The following is a 20952-nucleotide window of genomic DNA, read 5'->3' as shown; positions in this document are numbered from 1 at the left end:
AGCATGTTGTCAGGGTGCTTTGCTGCAGGAGGGACTGGTGCACTTCACAAAATAGATGGCATCTTGAGGGAGGGAAATTATGTGGATATATTGAAGCAACATCTCAAGACATCAGCCAGGAAGTTAAAGCTAAGTCATAAATGGGTCTTCCAAATGGACAATGACCCCAAGCATACCTCCAAAGTTGTGGGAAAATGGCTCAAGGACAACAAAGTCAAGGTATTGGCGTGGCCATCACAAAGCCCTGACCTCAATCCGATAGAAAATTTGTGGGGAAAACTAAAAAAGCTTGTGCGAGCAAGGAGGCCTACAAACCTGACTCAGTTACACCAGCTCTGTCTGGAGGAATGGGCCAAAATTCCAGCAACTTATTTTGAGAAGCTTGTGGAAGGCTACCCAAAACGTTTGACCCAAGTTAAACAATTTAAAGGCAATGCTACCAAATACTAACAATGTGTATGTAAACTTCTGACCCACTGGGAATGTGATGAAAGACATAAAAGCTGAAATATATCATTCTCTCTACTATTATTCTGACATTTCACATTCTTAAAATAAAGTAGTGATCCTAACTGACCTAAGACAGGGAACTTTTTCTACGATTAAATGTCAGGAATTGTGAAAAACTGAGTTTAAATGTATTTGGCTAAGGTGTATGTAAACTTCTGACTTCAACGGTAGCCTATATAAAAATGTAATACCACAAACTGTAATAAATTAATATAGGATTGCTTTTAAACAGCATCTTTCTTTCAAAATTGTTGATTTTTTACTTTCTTTCTTTCTGTTTTTGACGGTGGTAACTAATACCAAATCACTACAGTTTTATTCAAGTAATAGAAACTGTATTCTGGGCGGAAACTATGGTAACCATGGTATAGGAAAAGTCAGGAATATCATTACATCTTGATTTTAAGTTGCAGGCTGTTTTTAATATAAAGTAGATAAGCACAATATGCATATTATGTTCCTGGTTATAACTGCCAAGCGTACTGTAGTGTGTCTCAGTGTGTGTCTTTAAGCAGTATGCTGCGGTAGGAGGAGTTGAAGCGGTTGTGACGCCGCCAACGAAGCAGTGGTGCTGAGCTGAACAGCGCCTATCCACCTGCAGTAGAGCGCAGGACCAACTGGGACAATATCCTCTCCCATCGCTCAGCGTTGCTCGCGGAACCCTGCTACCGAAAGCAAATCTCCGAGGAATTATCACCAAATTTGTGAATAACAAACATCCGCCTCCTTTGCACCGCGAACGATGGCAAAAATGAAAACAGCCTTCGCGATGATTGTGGCGTGTGCCACAGTTGTGGGCACATCTTTGGTAAGACTAACTGTTTTTGGTGTTGTTTTTTTTCTCCAAACATTTCGGAAGTAATAGTGCTTGAAAATAGACGCTCGTAGTGTGAAATTACTGCGGCGGTAGTGGAATACCACACTTTTATTTGCGCGTTTTTTTGGCGATTACTTTCAAAGAATATATAGATCGTTGACTTTGTCTCTTTGGAAATCAAACATTGCTTTCATAACACTTCTGCTATGGTCCATTTTCATTCTTAATGACAGTTAAGTTAATCAGTTTTATTTTGAACACTGGTCGTCTATCAGTCAGCTGGAGTATTGCTCTCACCGCTTGCAGCTGCACTTTTAACACACATTGCAGAGGATGCGGCTATGCCTGTGGTATGTCTGGGAGTAGGCGAGTAATAGTGGATACTGGAGGGATATATATGAATATTCAAATGCATTATATGCATATTAATGTATTTATTATGCAATCTCCTATTAATGAGACCACCTGAAGATATTTATTTGACATTAGGATATGAAGGAACTTGTAGCTTTTTGAATTATAAAACACTTACATTTTAGAAATAATACATGCAAGTACAAGAAACACACAAACACATGCATACATTTAGCCTAAATGAAAATTCAGTGCTTTTGGGATGCTGAGTAAATATAAGTTAAGAAAATGACACATACTGTATTGCTACATATTGACATTCTCTCTTTGATGACTCATTCAGAATAAAATCAAAATTCGGCTGGGGTGAAACAGAGCGATAGAGCTTTATTCACATGGTGGGCAGAGGCAGCACGGCTTTAGAAAAGTAACCATCTCCCAGCCCTCTGACTAATGTGATCTGTTGGGATGCTTTGACACAGACTTTTCCTCTGTGCATATATGAAAGAGCACTGTGTTGGCTCTTTGTTGCCTTGATATTTCACTTTCATAGTTGTTTCTGCTCTGGTGCCAAAGCGGGGGGTGAGAAGAGAGAGAGACCCCTAAAGGCAACCTCTCTGTCAGTTCACTTCAAGGCCTGAGCTTGAATCCAGAATCGTTTTAGAGAAGCCCGCAATACTGAGACTGGGATAACCTGAATATGACCCACCATCTAATTATGCTAAATCTCCATGGTGAGCACTATCCGTTCATGCGTACGCACACACTTACACACACACTAGGTCAGTGTCCTAAAATAGATGCCACCATAATGGCACAATTTCTCTACTGATTTGCATGGCAGAACTCCAGCACACCCATCTTTCCTCTGCACTTCCTGTATTTCTAATCCTTGTTTTTCCCTTGGTTTATTTTAATCATCAAACAGGCTCATTTAGCTCTTATTAATTTTTTTAGAAAAGCTCTTGATGTTTTCACTTGTGTGAATTTATTTAACCACCATTAGAATGCATAAGAGTGCATGCCACAGGATGAGAATTAAATCGCAGATTTGCTGCCTTTCATTTAAAATTAGTTGTAGATTTACATATTTGCATAGAAGCAAAGGGTTGCTTATTCACACACTGCTGTGGCCTAAAGAACTGTTATGCAGCCCTTACCCAGCAGTAAAACATCTGCATCCATGCTCTGTGAGTTTGCCTCAAGGTATTTATAACGGTTTTGATAATCTTAAGAACCACAACCCTGGGGTCAAAAATTTATTTGCCTAACCACTCACCCTGTCCTGTGTCTTCATAGCCAATAATGTCTCTCTTCCTCAGGGGAGTCACGGAAACGCTCAGACCATCGCTCCATGTAGACCAGGCTTCTCCCAGAGCTTCTACACCATGTTTGTCCCCAGGGGTGTGCTGCAAGGCCTGAACATTCACAAAGGTAAGAGCTTGCAGTGCATTGCAGGATCCAGCTGCACATTTATTGCGAGTGTTTATTTGTGTGTATGGTACAGTCTGTGGAGCTTTTGCAACAGGTTTGTGTGTGAATGTAAATAGTCATGAAACATCACACTCTTTCTCAATTTCTCTCTCTCTCTGTATGCATGTGGGCTATATGCAGTATCTTAGATATCATTTTTTGTTAAAATATCATATATTTATGGAGATTATACATTAATTCCCAAATAATTAGAAGACAAAAGAGCAGGTGATAAATAAGTTTATTTGAGCTGATGTTGTACTAATATTCTCCAGTACAATTGACTCACATCTATGCAGTGATGATGCTTTGAGACTTGTTGTGTTTTGCTCCCTCTTTACATATGATTCTCCAAAGCAGCATCGACAGCAATTGTGGCAAAATGTTGATTACCACAAAAATTTATTTGTACTTGTCCCTACAATGGAAGTGAATGGGGCCAATCTGTAAACGTTGAAATACTGACTGTTTCAAAAGTATAGCCACAATATGCGTGGTAACATGATTAAAACATGATAAAATTGCTTACTAACTTTTTCTGTGTAAAGTTATATCCAATTTTACAACTTCATTGCCATGGTGACGTTACATTTACATTTTACATTTAGTCATTTAGCTGACGCTTTTATCCAAAGTGACTTACAAATGAGGAACATAGCAAGCAGTTTGTCATGTAAAGTTCAACAACATCTACAGTGTTGTACTGCCAAGCTCTCAAGGTGGCTGGAGTAGTATAGGTGCTAGCGCAGAAGAAAGAGACAGAAGTATTTTTTTATTTTTATTTTTTTTTACAGTAAGTGCAAGTTATGTTCAATAGTAAGTGTAATTAGTGTGGATTGGTTAAGTGCTCGCGGAACAGATGTGTTTTCAGCTGGTTCTTGAATGTTGAGATGGTATCAGCAGATTGTGTGGAGTTGGAAGCTCATTCCACCACAGTGGAACAGAGAAAGTGAAAGATCATGAAACAGACTTTGAGCCTCTTTGTGATGGGACCACCAGGCGCCGTTCATTCATAGATTGCAGAGAGCAAGTTTGAGCATAGACCTGGAGAATTGAATTGAATTGAATTAAGAGGGTGCGGCTCCATTGGCTGTCCTGAAGGCCAGAGTCAAAGCCTTGTTGCTGGTAGCTACAGGTAGCCAGTGAAGTGAAATCAAGAGTGGGGTGACATGAGCCCTTTTTGGCTGATTGATGACCAGATGCACTGCTGCATTCTGGACCATCTGCAGTGGCTTAACCCTCTGGGGTCGACGGACGCGGCGGCGCGTTCTGCTGGAGTTTTTTCCTCATAACAGCGGAAACAACTTGAAATAATCCGTCATTTTTGGGCATACAGATAAGTGTAAGACATCATTAGAGACTATAAAGGGTCTACTTTTATTTGTGTACACTCACAATAACAACAAAACCTTGTGCTTTTGTAAAATAAAGAAAATAAATAGGGTGCGCTTTCAGCCGTCTCTGTCTCCGCAAGCATCTTTCTGAAACACGTCACAAAAATGAACTGAAACTCCGCGAATACTTATCAGACAAACATGAAACATATGTCTAAAGAAAGCTTAAAATGTCTACTTTTAAATAAAACAATTAAAATTTAAAACAAATATTCTCCTGCAATGTAATCTGTATGAAACAAAGTGATGTACAGTTTCTCCTGGCTCAGCTAATTATCGCTAATATGATCACACCCAGCAGCAGAGCACGCTATTCATACGGTAATGTGCTGAGGCGATCAATGCAAATGGTAAACGCCCCCAACAATTCCTTAAAAAACATCAAGTTCATTCACTTTTCTGCGTGTTTGGAAGATGGCACGCTACACAGGTGAGGAAGCTCCTGGATAGTGATGAAGAGTTTGCATTTTCCTCAGAAGAAGAGCGGGAATCCGACGAGGAATGTTTCATTTTGAAGAATGACTTGATCCAGCCGAGGATACAATTTCGGATAAGTCTTTTAGTTTTACTTACATATTAGTTGACATGCTATTTTATATAAACATGTACATATTTTACTAGTTGGACTATTTCCAGACTTGCCAGCCAGGATTCAGAGTATTAACATTTGAAATATGTCCTAATAGGCAAGATTTAGTTACATTTAAATGTTGTTTCAGCTAAAGCAGGTATTTAAATTGTATGCTGTATGATATAAATATAATATGTAATAATATGAATGTTTAGATTAGATTTTAACTAGTGTTTCTGCTGCCTCATTATCATCAACGAAGCTTGTGCTTGCAAATATCTGTTCGGGTGTATATGTGTAAAATGTGCTGTAAATATGCCCATATTAGAAAATCAGCATATTAGAATGATTTCTGAAGGATCATGTGACACTGAAGACTGCAGTAATGATGCTGAAAATTCAGCTTTGATCACAGGAATAAATTGCATTTTACAATATATTCAAATAGAAAACAGTTATTTTAAATTGTAAAAAATATTTCACAATATCACTGTTTTTGCTGTATTTTGGATCAAATAAATGCAGCCTTGGTTAGCAGAAGATACTTACAGATCTAAAACTTTTAAACGGTAGTGTAGGTCTAAATTTTTAAGTAAAGTCTTTATGTGAAGAAAATGTATTGTCAGATTACTTCTTTTAACTTAAACTTGATTTTGTGAATAAGCTACAAACAATACATTCAATCATTAAGTCTCCTCACTTTCATTCTCTCTCAGGGGAGGGGTCTTTGTCTCCTCAGGTGTGAATCACTTCAATATTCATGATCATCCACGCCTTCGCGCATATGGCCTTTCTAACACTAAAAGTGTCTTACAAAAGTTAAATAACTATATTGTTTTGTATGAATGAGTGATCAGGATGGTTTTCACATCATTTTTGTAGCAAAAACTCTAGGCTACAAGATCCAGTTCTCAAAAGTCTTGTAAACAAATATTTAGTATGTGTTATATGGCCTTATTTCTGTGACTTAAAATTTTTGTTTTTTCAAAAACCATGCATAAACATTATTTTCTCAAAAATACAAACATGTATATACATGTTGTTCACATATTATTGTAGCCCAGTTTGTGCTGAATACAGTGTTATCAGACTTTAGCCATTAATATGTTTTTAAGCAACTGAAAAAAGCACAAATGTCAAGACATGTCAAAACTTCTCCAGGGCCCAAAACACCCTCAGACCCCAGAGTGTTAATTGTGTTAGCTGGTAGGCCAGCCAACAAAGCATTACAGTAGTCCAGTCTTGAAATGACCAGAGCTTGGACCAGGAGCTATGCAGCATATTCAGACAGAAAAGGTCTGATTTTCCTGATGTTGTAGAGCACAAATCTGCAAGACCGGGTGGTTGATGAGATGTGGGCGGTAAAATTAAGCTGGTCATCTACCACCACTCCCAGGTTCCAAAATCAAGGTCACAGTGAGAAACTTACTTTACAATGGAAGCAACACAACCCGTAACTCCTAAATCCCCCAAACCAGTGTTAAAAGGACAATTTAAACAACTTAACAGCTCAAATATAACATGAGTTTTAACTTAAGAATTATTGTAAGTGCTTTTATAACATTATAGGTTTCATATTTCTACTTTTAAACCCGCCAAAAATTGGCCCCATTCACTTCCATTGTAAAGTAAGTTTCTCACTGTGACCTTGATTTATTTGTATTTTTTTAAAGAAAAGGAGGGATGAGTTTAAATTAAATTTTGTGGTTATCAATATCATGCCATAAATGCTACTTGCAAAAACACGGTGAATGCTAAATAAGCATAGTGCAGAATAATAAGCACAAATAGAGGTTTTATGAAGGAGGAGCAGCTAGAGATGCAGATTTTGCGGCATGTGGAATGTTGATAGAACACAAAGGAACAGTAATGCAATTAGAACACTGAAACTGAAATACACAAAAGGAATTTTGAATGTCTCTGTAACATCAGGTGATATTTTTAAAGACACGTATCAATGCTGTGCCAAAAACAATGCATGCAAAATGCTTCCTTTTTTCTTGGTGGGTGTCAAGCATGTGCACGCTCCAAACCATTGCACAGAGAGCACTTGGCTCATAGTAACATTAATAAAATGCACAAAGCCAGTGTCTCCTACTGATCGCAATCAATATACATATTATTCAGCTTTAGTTGGACTATCAGACAAACCTCGGGAAGATGATTAAAAACAAAAATGAATAAAAAAGTAAAGAAACAGATAATCTGAATTTAATGGATAGTTCAGTGGCATGGCTAGCCACAGAAGCCTCATTTAAATCTTCTGTTCGACTCCCGCTGGGTGTTTGTCGCTTTGAGCTTTGAGCTTTAAGCTTTTTCTTTTTTTTTTAGCTCCCCCTCTGTCCTGCATGTAATACAGTTCCTCTATTCTTTCCCACTTCTTTTCAGCAATATTTTAACCATCCTTTTATTCTGTCGCCTTTCATTGTCATTGTGTATGTGTGAGTGTATATGTGAACCCAGGGATTTGCTTTATCTGTGGAATAGGTTTTGCTGTTATGGTAGGAGAAAAGATGTCAGGAAAAAAGAAACTGGACTTGCAGAAACAAATCATACAAGAAAATGGCACATTGATTCGATCATCTACATGTTTTTTCCACCACATTCAAACTTTGATTGAGAATAACTGTTATCAGTGTAATCAGTGTTTTTATTCACATGAATGTGGTTATGTTTAGGGCTCTGAATGCAGATGATTTTTTTTTTTTTTTTTATGGCTTTGCGGCTCAATTTAAAAAGTTTGAAGTTTTGCACTGGTCTGGGAACGCTTGTTAAAAATTCTTATGAGCCTTTATAGTAATCGCAGAAATTGTACAAACTGTTCATAAATCAACAACAAAAAGAAAATGTTTTTAATGAATTATTATTATAATTATTTATATTTCATTACATTTATATTAAATACATTTTTTAGAGAGACTTCTTTTAGAAAGACCACAAATTAGTACTTTTCCCTGATCTTGTACTTTTAAGGACTGTTTGCTTAAATCTGTAGAGATGCTGAAGGAACATTGTCAGTCACTGACATGTCAGATGGTGTTTGTTACACAACAAGTTGGTAGAGTGTTAAACGTACGTGTCAAAGTGAGTCAATCATTTTGTTTTCTCACGGATTTAGATATGAGAGTTTTGCTCAGATTGACTCTCAAGCCTATACTCACAATATCCAATACTCTGCTGGCAGCCACCTTTACTTCAATATCCAATAGTGCACTCTTAATTCTAAAAACATGCTTACCCCAGCACAACTTGGCACTTGGGTGTATATCGCTATGCTGCAGTATAAGCCTTTATAGAGAGTGATTCATGTACAGTTACTGGCCTGGAGGAAGGGTGATGTGTTCAGGGGAACCATAGTTCTATCAGGAAGACTCACATACCTGAGTGAAATTTAAGATGACATTTATATTTGATAAATATAAAACAGAAATGTAATGTCTCTCTTTGTTGTAAGCCCCGTCTGGCAGTCCGAAGAAGTTGTACTCGGAACCATCATATCCTGCCGGAGATAGGAGGCAGAGGCGAGGAGCCTACCCCCTTGCAGGACGGGACTCAACTGGTGGCGGTTGGGTGGTGGAGGTTGCCGTGTTAGCACACTGAAACAGCAATGTGATAGATAGTGAGCAGACTTATAAAGCAATGGCTTACATGTGATTGGCTAGGAGTTACCTAGCTAATGGTGCAATTTTGTACAACTGCTAGTCTTCCCGCTAGAACTACGCTGTGCTTACATTAATCAGGGAGTGGGGTCACCTCACAGGGACGTTAATGATAACAGCCTTGTGTAACCCAGAACCGTCATAGGGGAAAGTAATGGGTGAGCTTGTGCACTCGGTGGAGGCGTAAAGATGCAGTCAAGATGAGAAAATCTAGTGTCAATTTAGCAGACATCCTATAGCTGTAAACATTGGTTTATGACCTCAGGAATGTTAATACTGCTTTGGATGTCGAGTTGAGAATTCTCAGGAGTGCGGTGTGGTCTGAGAATTTAACTCGGCAAGAGAAATTGAGAGTTGAAAGTTCCGCTTGAGTTGTCTCCATGTTTAATATGGCCATGGTGCGCTGGGGTGAGAGTATGTGATTCATCTCAGTTCTCTAGGTACTGCTTAGCATTGGTCTCTAAAGCTTGGCCATCCAAACAGAATCATATATGACTCTTTCACTGGCAGAGTAGTCATGAATCTGCCATCTGTCCGCTGGACTCCCAGCCCCTTGCGATGCAGTTTGCTGATTCCGTTCAATTACACGAGTAGCTTGTTGTGTTTATTTTTTATTCATTTACAAAGGTGTTTGTGCGCTCATTTAATTATAGCAAAGTTTGGATATTACGGCAACAGCAGCACATTTAAACCTATTATCCTTTAATCCACACAATCACTTTTATCAAGGATAACGAGCTCATTAAAGACAATGTCCTCAATTTAAGTATTCTAAATGGAGGAGTGATATTTCAACTATCCAACCTTCCTAATATCTTTACACAGTGAAAACAGACAGCGTTAGTCCCTTCAGGCACTTTTCTTCACTAGACATAATTCATCTTCACTCAGTTTGTGAAAAGATTCATCAGTCGTCATTTATGCTGACAAAATATAAATGCCATGCTTGGCACATATTCAGCTGGCCCCAGGAGCATATAAAAGTAACCTACATACCCACAGTACATAGGTATGGTAAGCATTTGTGTTTTACAACATTGGATTCTAGGCCCTAAATGGTAAGTTTTGAATCACATGTAACGTTGAATGATGATGTTATAGTTTAGTGAGGGAGGTGGTCTTGCTCTGAGGAATATAATTATATTTTATGTTTTTTCCTATGTTTTATTATGTTTCGTCATGTCTTCCGGCGTTTATATACATTTATAGAAGTATAAATATATGCATAAACAGCCCATCTTGCTGTGTTGACACATAGTTTATATGAAAATATGTTAATATACATGGATGCACTAAGATTTAGCAGATGAACAGTGAGGTCCAAAAGTTTGAGATGACAATGAAAATTTAGAAAAATGAGTTTTTTTCATTTAAACCTGGAAATAGTTGTAGTATTTTGAAAATGTTAAAATCAAGAGATATTTCATAAAATTAATTTTGTAAAAAGAATGAATTTCTAGGGTACTAATCAAATGTGAGCACATTCTTGACCTTGATAATAACTTATTTGTACAAAAGGTCAGATATCCTTGCTTGCACTGAAGCACACAAGATGCTCTTTGGAACATTATCAAATCATGCTGGGAGAACATGGATCATCAGGTTTTGCACAAACTTATGGAGTCCATCCCAGCTCGAGTGCATGCTGTCATTAAAGCAAAAGGGAGACATACCAAATACTAAGAAATAATAATAATAATAATAATAATAATAATAATATTAATAATAATAATATAAATCCAGTTAAACTTACTGTCACCATATGAACCCCTTTTGTCATCATTCTATTTCCAGAGACTTTAATGTTGAAATTATATAGGACTCTTAATTTGAAGTGTTGGTATTTTCCTTGTCATGTCTATGTTCCTGATTTCCTCCCTGAGTGTTTCCAGCTGTCCCTAGTTTACTCATTAGTTTTCATGTGTATATATACCCCTCAGTTTCAGATGTTCCTTGTCAGTTCAAGGCTGTAGTGTTTTGTTACTTTGTCTTTTGAGTTATAACCTTCCTTGTTGTATCATCTTCATTTGTTTATTATTAAAATAATCTGCATCTAGATCCACCCTCTCTCATCTCATCCCTCCAACAAGTGTTACAGAAGAACTGACCAGCTCTGGATCTAGCAGATTTTTTTCATCAGTCTTTCCCGTATGGACATACCCATCAGGGAGTAATCGCTTCACTTTTGCACCATTACTAACCTCAGATTTCGCAGACAACCATCTCAAATCTTTTTACTGAATTGGACTAAATTGTCGACGGAATATGGAGCTGCCTGAGATGGGAAATCTCACATGGAGGGAATATGTGAGGGCAACACTGGAGATGCATGCTCCGAGGCAAAATGAGGCTTCTCCATTCTGCTCCGCTCACAGGTTCCAGAGACACCCTCGACAGAAGCCGTTCCCTTGCCACCGCCTGCCACGGTAAACAAGCCCACACCTGCCATGGTAAACGAGCCAGCGCCCACGCCTGCCACGGTAAACGAGCCAGCGCCCATGCCTGCCATGGTCAGAGAGCCAGTCCCTGAAGCCTTGCCCGTCCCAGAGCCAGCATTTGAAGCCTCGTCCATCCCAGAGCTAACGTTGCAAGCCTCATCCGTCCCAGAGCTAGCAATACAAGCCTAGTCCATGACAGAGCAAGCATTTGAAGCCGTGTCCGTCCCAGAACCAGCTTTCATGCCAGCTCCAGCCCTAAAGTAATTTTGGTGGTTCCAGTGGTCTCTGAGCTCCCTTCAGTGGAGACCACTTTCTCTCCAACCTCTGTGGTCCTGGAGATCCACTTCATTGAGCCTCCCAGAGCTCTGGCCCTCGAGCCTCCCATGTCTCCGCCTTCCTTTATTGAGCCTCCCACGGCTCCGCCTTCTGAGCCTCCCACAGCAGTGCTCATGGCCGTCCGGAGGAGGAGGAGGAGGAGGAGGAGGAGGAGGAGGAGGAGGAGGAGGAGGAGGAGGAGGAGGAGGGGTCGTCCTACTCCCCTGCCACTGCCTGTGCTCATGACCACAGAGGTCGTTCCCCAGTCGCTGCCAGTGCTTATGATCTCAGAGGTTGTTCCCCTGTTACTGCCAGTGTTCATGGCCACAGAGGCTGTTTCCCTATCACTGCCTGTGCCCATGGCCATGGAGGCCATTTCCCTGTCATTGCCAGCGCTCCTGACTATGACGACTCTGCCTTCTGAGTCTTCCACGACTCCGCCCGTTCCTCCTGTGGCTTCGTCCACCTCTTCTGAAACTCTTCCTCCAGCAGTTCTACCCGCTCCTTCTCTCGAGACTCCGTCTGCCTCTTCTGATACTCCTCTTCCAACATCGCCTGAGCTGCCTACTGCTCAACCCCTGCGGCTCCACCTCCAGAGACTCAATTCCCTAAGCCTGCTGTGGCTCTGCCCACTCCACCTCCTGCAGCACTTTCTCCTGAGCTGCCTACTGCTCCAACCCCTGCGGCTCTGCCTCCAGAGTCTCAAATCCCTGAGCGGTTCTGCCCACTCTGCCTCCGGCTCCTCCTCCTGAAGCTCAAATCTCTGCTCTTCCTGAGGCTCAACCCGCTCTACCTCTGGCTCCTCCTCCTGAGACTCAAATCCCTGCTCCTCCAGCTGCTCCGCCCGCACCGCCTTCGGCTCCGCATCCTGAGACTCAACTCTCTGAACCAACTGTGGCTCCGCCCCCTGGGTCTTCACCATCAGCAGCTCCGCCCCTGTGGCTCTGCCCCCTGACCCTCTGCCAGTTCCGTCCTGGTCTCCTGATCCCCCCCGTTCCCTTCCTGGAGCCACCTCTCAAACTGCCAGACCCTGCTTCTTTCCTGGAGCCACCTCCCAAACCTGTGGACCCCGCTCCCTTCCTGGAACCACTTCTCTGGCCACTGCTCCGCCCTGGAATATCAACATTTTTCTTTTTTTGGGTGCCAGGAGTCGCCCTTTAAAGGGGTGGGGGGGGGTTGTCATGTCTATGTTCCTGATTTCCTCCCTGATTATTTCCAGCTGTCCCTAGTTTACTCTAGTCTTCATATGTATATATACCCCTCAGTTTCAGTTGTTCCTTGTCAGTTCTTGTCCTTGTTACCTTTCAAGGCTGTAGTGTTTTGTTACTTTGTCTTCGGAGTCATAACCTTCCTTGTTGTATCATCTTTTATTATTAAAAATATGCATATAGATCCACCCTCTCTTGTCTTGTCCCTCCAACAAGCATTACACCTACTGTATTACTAAAATTGTTATGCTGATAATATAATTTTGTATTCAGTTAGAAATGGCAAGATCGATGCATTTTCAATAGTGGTTTCAGACTTTTGGACCCCACTTAGAGTATATTTTATGAAAATAATAGGATTCATATGCATGATAAATTTCATGTTTTCAAGAGCATGTTGTTCATGAAGTCCATTTGAGCATGGGCCTTTTTCATGGAAGAACCCATCTGGGAGAGATAGGCCATGAAAACGGATAATCCTCTGATTGCACATTGTAGTGTAAGCCATCATCTTGGACTAAAAGCAGGATCAGGCACTATGAAGGCAAAGACAGAGAGATGGAGATGGTGGGAGTACAGGTACATGCTCGCACAATAAAGAACAATCTGATTTGAGTTGCACTTACCTCTGAATGGTAGTCTGAAAGGATGCTGTCAGAATGTGTTCAAGAGAACATAAGCGATGAACTTCAGTGCATAACCCTTTAATATCCAACACAGTGCTGGTGGGAAATGGAAGTCAGTTGCCTTGGCCATTAGTTCAGAGGCGGCCATTAATCTTCTTAATTACTAGAGCTTATGCAGAGTCATTTGACTTTTCTGGCAGATTTGTTGCAATTGCAGTGCCTCAAAATGTAGTGCCTGCTTGGATTTTCTGGATATTCTATATGCAGTATTTTATCATCGATAAAATATAGTCTGTCCCCACCATGGAGGTCTACAATACCTGGAGAAAGTTATACATTAACATTCCTATTCATCTAAATGAGCAACGTTCAGCCATGGAATTCTGTGTGGCACAAGCTGATAGGTTCTTCGACTTGTTATCTGTTAGCCAGTCAGCTAACATGTGACATGTTAAGCCAATCAGCTCGCATATTGTAAGCTGATTGGTCCTCTGTTGGCGCATAACCTCCCAGAAGTACACGATTTAAAGTCTGCAATCTTTGCTCATGGGCTCTCAGTTCAAAATCTACATACTGTACACATTATGCATTTGCGGGTCAGTTTTGACCAGGTGGAATTTTAAGCTTATAAAACATTTATAATCCAATTGTTTTCATCAAAAACCATATTGTAGCTCGTTGTTAACTTAGCTGTTCATACATGTAAAAAGTTATATATTTTTGGCATGTTAACTGAAAAATATCAATGTTGTTATGTATGATGTCAGTTTTGTTTTTATTAAAACATTTAGAAATTCTTTAACATTTAAAAATATACATTACTACAGCTAAATCAATGTGATACATATGAAAATATATTTTTTTTTAATCAAGGATTATATGAAATTTCATTTTAATATAACATTGCATTATATTTATATAAATATTTAAAGTGAGGATTTCTAGTAATTTTCCTATTAACTCCCATATTAATTAATTACTTATTACTGCTGAAAAACAACTCAGTAGTCAAAATCTATGCAACCATATCTACTTTTTTCCAACCAAACAACATCAAAACAAATATACAACACAACTACACAACATCTGTACTAGTATACAGTGTTTTTAAACAAAATGTATTCCTCTTTATTGCATGAACTGCTAAATGTTAATGTGTGTGTAGCGTTCAGTGATGGGGGGACATGGAAACTTAGGCTTCAACTCAAAGGTATAACTTTTAATAAACAAACTCAAAATCGCTTTTCAGCATCACACTCATTAGCTTCAGGTTTTGTATAGTCTCTCTCTGACTGGTAGCTCTCTCCCCTTGTCACTGGCGTGGTCCCTTTTTATCGCTCTCCCTAGTGCTTACTTCAAACAGAAACAGGTGTTAGACATTATAGCGCTCAGGTGTGTGCACCCTTACCGCATTCTCCCTCTCCGTACGAACGCTCGACCATGCCCCTGCTGCCACAGCGTGCTTATGCTGCAAGCTGGTTCATTATCAGATCAGTCTGTCGAGGGCGGCAAAGTAAAATGTGGACTTTTCTTCCTTCAACCCTTATTCAGACTATGTATGCTTGAAATTTTGCTCTTGCCACATCTCCCTTTAGGCAGTTTTTCCTTTGATGTAGTTTATTTGTTATGTTTGTTACATCTGATTTGTCAGTTCTTTGTGTGAGTGTGTGTGAAACTGAATGTGTTTGTGTGTGCGTGCTTGTAAACAATTTTTGGTAGTCTTGACAAAGTCACCAACAAAGTTTGGTTCCCTTATGAAAAACTATGTGGTATTTCAAAATTATGATTTACCTCTGCTGGGTCAAAAATTACCCGAACGCAATAGAAGAGTTAATCAGTCACCAGGGGCCTCATGTATAAAGACTTGCTTAGGTTTTACACTATAATTTGGCATACGCCTAAATTGGGAAAAGTGTGTACGTCAGATCCTGCGCAAACTTGCCTTTCTAAATCCCAGTTAGCGGAAGACTGTGCGTACATGAGTGCGTACTCTCCCGAAATAACCATATATTGAGCATACAGCGCCTGTTTTTACTATGCATTACCTCATCTACATAAAATTACCATGTGCATATTGCCATCCATACATGTGACACTACTGTGTTTAACGATGCGAGAAGCCAGGAAAACAGAAGATAATACAGACTGAAGCCTACATGTTGCTTGTGAATAGACACTGCTGCTAAAAATGATTTTTTAATAAACATGTTTTAGTATAAAAATAGCTAAACATCCTTTAAACAAGATCAATTTACCTGAGAAACATGATTGTACATTAAGACTTGTTAACAGAGAATATATCTTATTATTATAATATTTACCTTATTACCTTTATTATAATAATATTTATTATTATAATATTAACATACCTAACTTATGCTCATAAACCAGTCATCATCATGGGCCCAAAAATCAGTGTGGTCCCGAGACACACGCTCCCTCCTGATCCATCCTTGCGCTAAGTCTTCTAAAAGTGCTAATGCTGCAATTGTCATTCAGAGCGGCATTTATTAATATCAGCTAATTTTATTGCTTACTCGTTGATTTCAGGACATATGTATAATGCATGTATCAATTATTCATGTTCAGTGTAACTACTAAAGTGGATACAATTGGCAAGTAATAATTAAGGATTATTAGATCTCCACAATCCATATGTAGACAGAGGATGGCAAATCTGCTACAATAACAGACATGGAAGATCACTCGTTCCTTGTTGCACTTTTTGCCAGTGGTGTCGCTAACTGACCAAACACAGCAAAACAGCGCATATGCAAGGGATAGAGCTTGCGTGGCAGTGCGCACATTTTCATGTCAAGTTTACTTTTTATAAATCCCATGTTAGCGTTAGAGGCGGTGTATGCATCATTATTGTGTGTGTGGAACATTTATACATGAGGCCCTTGTTCTGTAAATGTAATGTTACTAATTACTGTGGGGACGCAGGATAATAATGTTATGATGACGTTGATTGGCTAAAAGAACTATAAGAACATGCGTAGTTTCCAGCCCTTCACTTGTGATCCTGAGCTGTAACGTGTATTAGGCCATTTCAAGTCGCTTTTAAGAGCACTCCATAATTTGGGCACTGGTGAATCATGTTCTTTCATTTATTTAAACATTTGCAATGTGTATATTGCAACAAATATTCTTCACAAAATTGGCTACTGCCGATTCTAACCAGCTATGCCTTGAACCCTTGGTCCCCACTTCATGCTTTTACTTTAAAAAAATATGCCACTCCTTCAAGGATGACAATTAAACCATGCAGAGGTTTTATGGCTGTTTTACACAAAATCAAAACTAGGACTCCACTTGTGAGATGGAGACGCTCAGTGCATGGACTCCCGAGTTCTCCCTCTGTGTTCCAGTCGTGTCTTGAAGTTTACCTCATTATCCAGCAAACACATTGCTCTACATACTTGCGCTGTGCTGTGGAGCCTCTCGTGGATACAGACATTGATAGAAGCTCATTAGGATGGTACTGCTTGAGCCCTTTGTGTGTCTTCGCAGTCACAAACAGAACAGGCTAAAGAGTTTATTATAAAACAGGTTGTTACGACTCATCAATCTGATTGGATGAGCCACATCCAATGCTGTAAAACAGATGATATATACGCACACCTGTAACTGCACATCAGTTGATTTCTATATCAATGCACCAAGTCTATAAAATCCACAAATCACCTACAGCTGCGCTAATGAACTATAGTATTACTAGGTGAAGATTTACAGTGCTTGCAAGTTGTTGATTCAGAGTCGGTAGGAAACAAGACACATGCTGAGTGTCATGACAATGATAGCATTTAATTTATACAAAACCTAAGCTAACCTAAATCTTACACTATTCTTTTGCTGCACTACAAGCATGTTATTTTCATACAGGAAATAAAAAATAAGTTGTTTATTATGATTATTATGAATAAATAGTATTATTAATTTAAAATTCTATTTTCCTTTTTGTAGAATATATTTTTTCATTTCCTCCTATTTCCTTATTTCCCATGGCTATTTATTGTAAAATAGCTGATTACAGAGCTTATAGCTTTTGATTTCTCAATAAGCAGTTTAGTGATTAGTGCATAAACAGCGATTGACATTTCTTGTTTACTGTATCTGCTCTGTATCGCTCAAGGATGTTACACACTTTTCACGTCTGAAGAAAACAAGATCTGCACTTTCCTCTCAGATGCGAAAGTGATATCCTGCATATTGTCTGATTTTATTCAAAAGAAACCTGCAAGGTCTACCGCTCGGCTCAAGTGGACTAAGCAAATAAGAGTGTACCATACACATGAGCTCGGTTTGTTTTATGCCTGATTTACTTTTCCATTGCATTTCCATCTAGTTTTTCCACAAGGTTCATAGTGAGTGGGGTTTATCAATCTCTATTAAAGAGAAAAAAATGTGCTTGTGTGGATCACCCCCTCTATCTTTATTCTCCCCATCTGTCTCTCTATCTTGCCAGCACTCACCTAGCAGTTCTTAATTAAGTTTTCTAATGAAACCATGGTTCTATGTCTATTTGAATAAAAATCAGATTGGATTTTCGTCTTAAAGGCAGACTTTTCACTGCTGGTTGTGTGTATTAGCCAGGCTTCGTTCGGCAAGGCATTTCTCATTTGCATTGGCCTCATCGCTTAGAGTTATATTCAGACTAAGTATTTTCAGGTGTGGATGCTTTGGTGCTTAAGGTCATTATACTGAGATTAAGGTTTTGTTTCTCGGTGCAGCAAGACCTTGATCAGACTGCCTTTGAAAAGAAAACATATTGATGTTGATGTATTGAATTTAACACGATTGAATGTAATTCTGCTGATTTAAAATTTTCACTAGTGTGATGTTTAACTTGCAATCTATTTTTGCAAATTTAAAATCTAATGATTTTTTTTTAAGAAAACTATATATATATATAGATAGATATGGGTCAGGAGCTTCAGTTAATGTTCACATCAACCATCAGAATGGGGAAAAATGTGATCTCAGTGATTTAGACCATGGCATGATTGTTGGTGCCAGATGGGTTGGTTTGAGTACTGCTGATCTCCTGGGATTTTCATGCACAACTGTCTCTAGTGTATAAAGAGAATGGTGTGAAAAAAAGAAAAAAAAACATCCAGTGAACAACAGTTCTGTGGGCGAAAATGACTTGTTAATAACAGAGGTCAGAGGAGAATGGCCAGATTGGTCCAAGCTGACAGGAAGGTGACAGTAACCCAGATAACATCGTTACAACAGTTCTATGCAGAAAATCATTTCTGAACATACAACACATCGAACATTTAGGCGGCTGGGCTACCCCTCCGGGTACCACTACTGTCAGCTAAGAACAGGAAACTGAGGCTGCAGTGGGCACAAGCTCACCAAAACTGGACAGTAGACGACTGGAAAAACATCGCCTGGTATGTCAAATCTGTATTTCTGCTGAGGTACACAAATGGTAGGCCCACTGCAGCCTCAGTTTTCTGATCTTGGCTGACAGAAGTGGAACCCAACATGGTCTTCTGCTGTTGTAGCACATCCGCCTCAAGGTTTGACATGTTATGCATTCTGAGATGCAATTCTGATCACTACAATTGTAAAGAGGGTTTATCTGAGTTACCATAGCCTTTCTGTCAACTCGAACCAGTCTGGCCATTCTCCGTTGACCGCTGTCATCAACAAGACGTTTTCATCCAAAGGACTGCCGCTCTTTGGCTGTTTTTTGTTTTTCACACCATTCTCTTTACACTCAAGAGACTGTTGCTGGTGAAAATCCCAGCAGATCAGCAGTTAACCCTCTGGGGTCGCGCCGGTGCTGGGAACAACTTAAAATACGCCTTCATTTTTGGGCATACAGATAAGTGTAAGACATCATTAGAAACCATAAAGGGTCTACTTTTATTTGTGTACACTCAAAATAACAACAAAACCTTGTGCTTTTGTAAAATAAAAAAATAAATAAGCGGTGCACTTTCAGCCGTCTCTGTCTCCGCGAGCATCTTTCTGAAACACGTCACAAAAATGAACTGAAACTCCGCAAATATTTGTCACACAAACATGAAACATGTGTCTAAAGAAAGCTTAAAATGTCTACTTTTAAATAAAACAATTCAAATTTAAAACAAATATTCTCCTGCAATGTAATCTGTATGAAACAAAGTTCATCATCAGATTCATTCACTTTCCTGCGCATTTGGAAGATGGCATGCTACACAGGTGAGGAAGCTCTACAGATGGTACTGGATAGTGACGAAGAGTTCACATTTTCCTCAGAAGAAGAGCGGGTCTCCGACGATGAATGTTTACATTTTGAAGAGCGATTTGATCCAGCCGAGGATACAATTTCGGATGAGTAAGTCATTTAGTTTTACTTACATTAGTTGACATGCTATTTTATATAAACATGTACATATTTTACTAGTTGGACTATTTCCAGACTTGCCTGCCAGGATTCAGTCTATTGAAATTTGAAATATGTCCTAATAGGCAAGTTTTAGTTACATTTAAATGTTGTTTCGGCTAAAGCAGGTATTTAAATTGTATGCTATATGATATCAATATGATATGTAATATGATATAAAAATAATATTAATGTTTAGATTATATTTTAACTAGTGTTTATGCTGCCTCATTATCATCAATGAAGCTTGTGCTTGCAAATATCTGTTCGGGTGTATATGTGTAAAATGTGATGTAAATATGCCCATATTAGAAAATCAGCATATTAGAATTATTTCTGAAGGATCATGTGATACTGAAGACTGCAGTAATGATGCTGAAAATTCAGCTTTGATCACAGGAATAAATTGCATTTGACAATACATTCAAATAGAAAAGTTATTTTAAATTGTAAAAATATTTCACAGTATCACTGTTTTTGCTGTATTTTGGATCAAATAAATGCAGCCTTGGTGAGCAGAAGAGACTTCTTTTAAAAACATTAAAAAATCTTACTGATCCAAAACTTTTAAATGGTAGTGTAGGTCTAAATTAAAGTCTTTATGTAAAGTAAATGTATAGTCAGATTACTTCTTTTAACTTAAACTTGATTTTGTGAATAAGCTACAAACAATACATTCAATCATTAAGTCTCCTCACTTTCATTCTCTCTCAGGGGAGGGGTCTTTGTCTCCTCAGGTGTGAACCACTTCAATATTCATGATCATCCACTCCTCCTCGCATATGGCCTTTCTAACACTAAAAGTGTCATACAAAAGTTAAATGACTATATTGTTTTGTATGAATGAGTGATCAGGATGGTTTCACATCATTTTATAGCAAAAACTCTAGGCTACAAGATCCAGTCCTCAAAAGTCTTGTGAACAAATGTTTAGTATGTGTTATATGGCCTTATTTCAGTGACTTAAATTTGTTGTTTTTTTCAAAAACCATGCATAAACGTTATTTTCTCAAAAATACAAACATGTATATACATGTTGCTCACATATTATTGTAGCCCAGTTTGTGCTGAATACAGTGTTATCAGACTTTAGCCATTAATATGTTTTTAAGCAACTGAAAAAAGCACAAATGTCAAGGTATGTCAAAACTTCTCCAGGTCCCAAAACACCCTCAGACCCCAGAGGATTAAAGAAATACTCAAAC

The 20952-nt window shown here is 39.0% G+C and overlaps 1 protein-coding gene across 1 annotated transcript in view; it reads left to right on the top strand.

Annotated features, from left to right (window-relative positions):
* The first annotated feature begins 1119 nt into the window (after positions 1-1119).
* cdh4 (cadherin 4, type 1, R-cadherin (retinal)) overlaps positions 1120-20952 on the top strand; it is a 332586-nt gene continuing 312753 nt past the window's right edge. Inside the window, exons 1-2 of the mRNA XM_051672704.1 lie at positions 1120-1318; positions 3004-3115. Coding sequence (XP_051528664.1) covers positions 1253-1318; positions 3004-3115 — 178 coding nt within the window. The 5' untranslated portion in view covers positions 1120-1252. The remainder of the gene's footprint in view (positions 1319-3003; positions 3116-20952) is intronic.

This window comes from Myxocyprinus asiaticus, chromosome 35, assembly GCF_019703515.2.
Source record: "Myxocyprinus asiaticus isolate MX2 ecotype Aquarium Trade chromosome 35, UBuf_Myxa_2, whole genome shotgun sequence".
Classification (NCBI taxonomy): domain Eukaryota; kingdom Metazoa; phylum Chordata; class Actinopteri; order Cypriniformes; family Catostomidae; genus Myxocyprinus; species Myxocyprinus asiaticus.
Note: the sequence above shows the minus strand (reverse complement) of the source record. Positions and strands in the feature narration are given on the sequence as shown.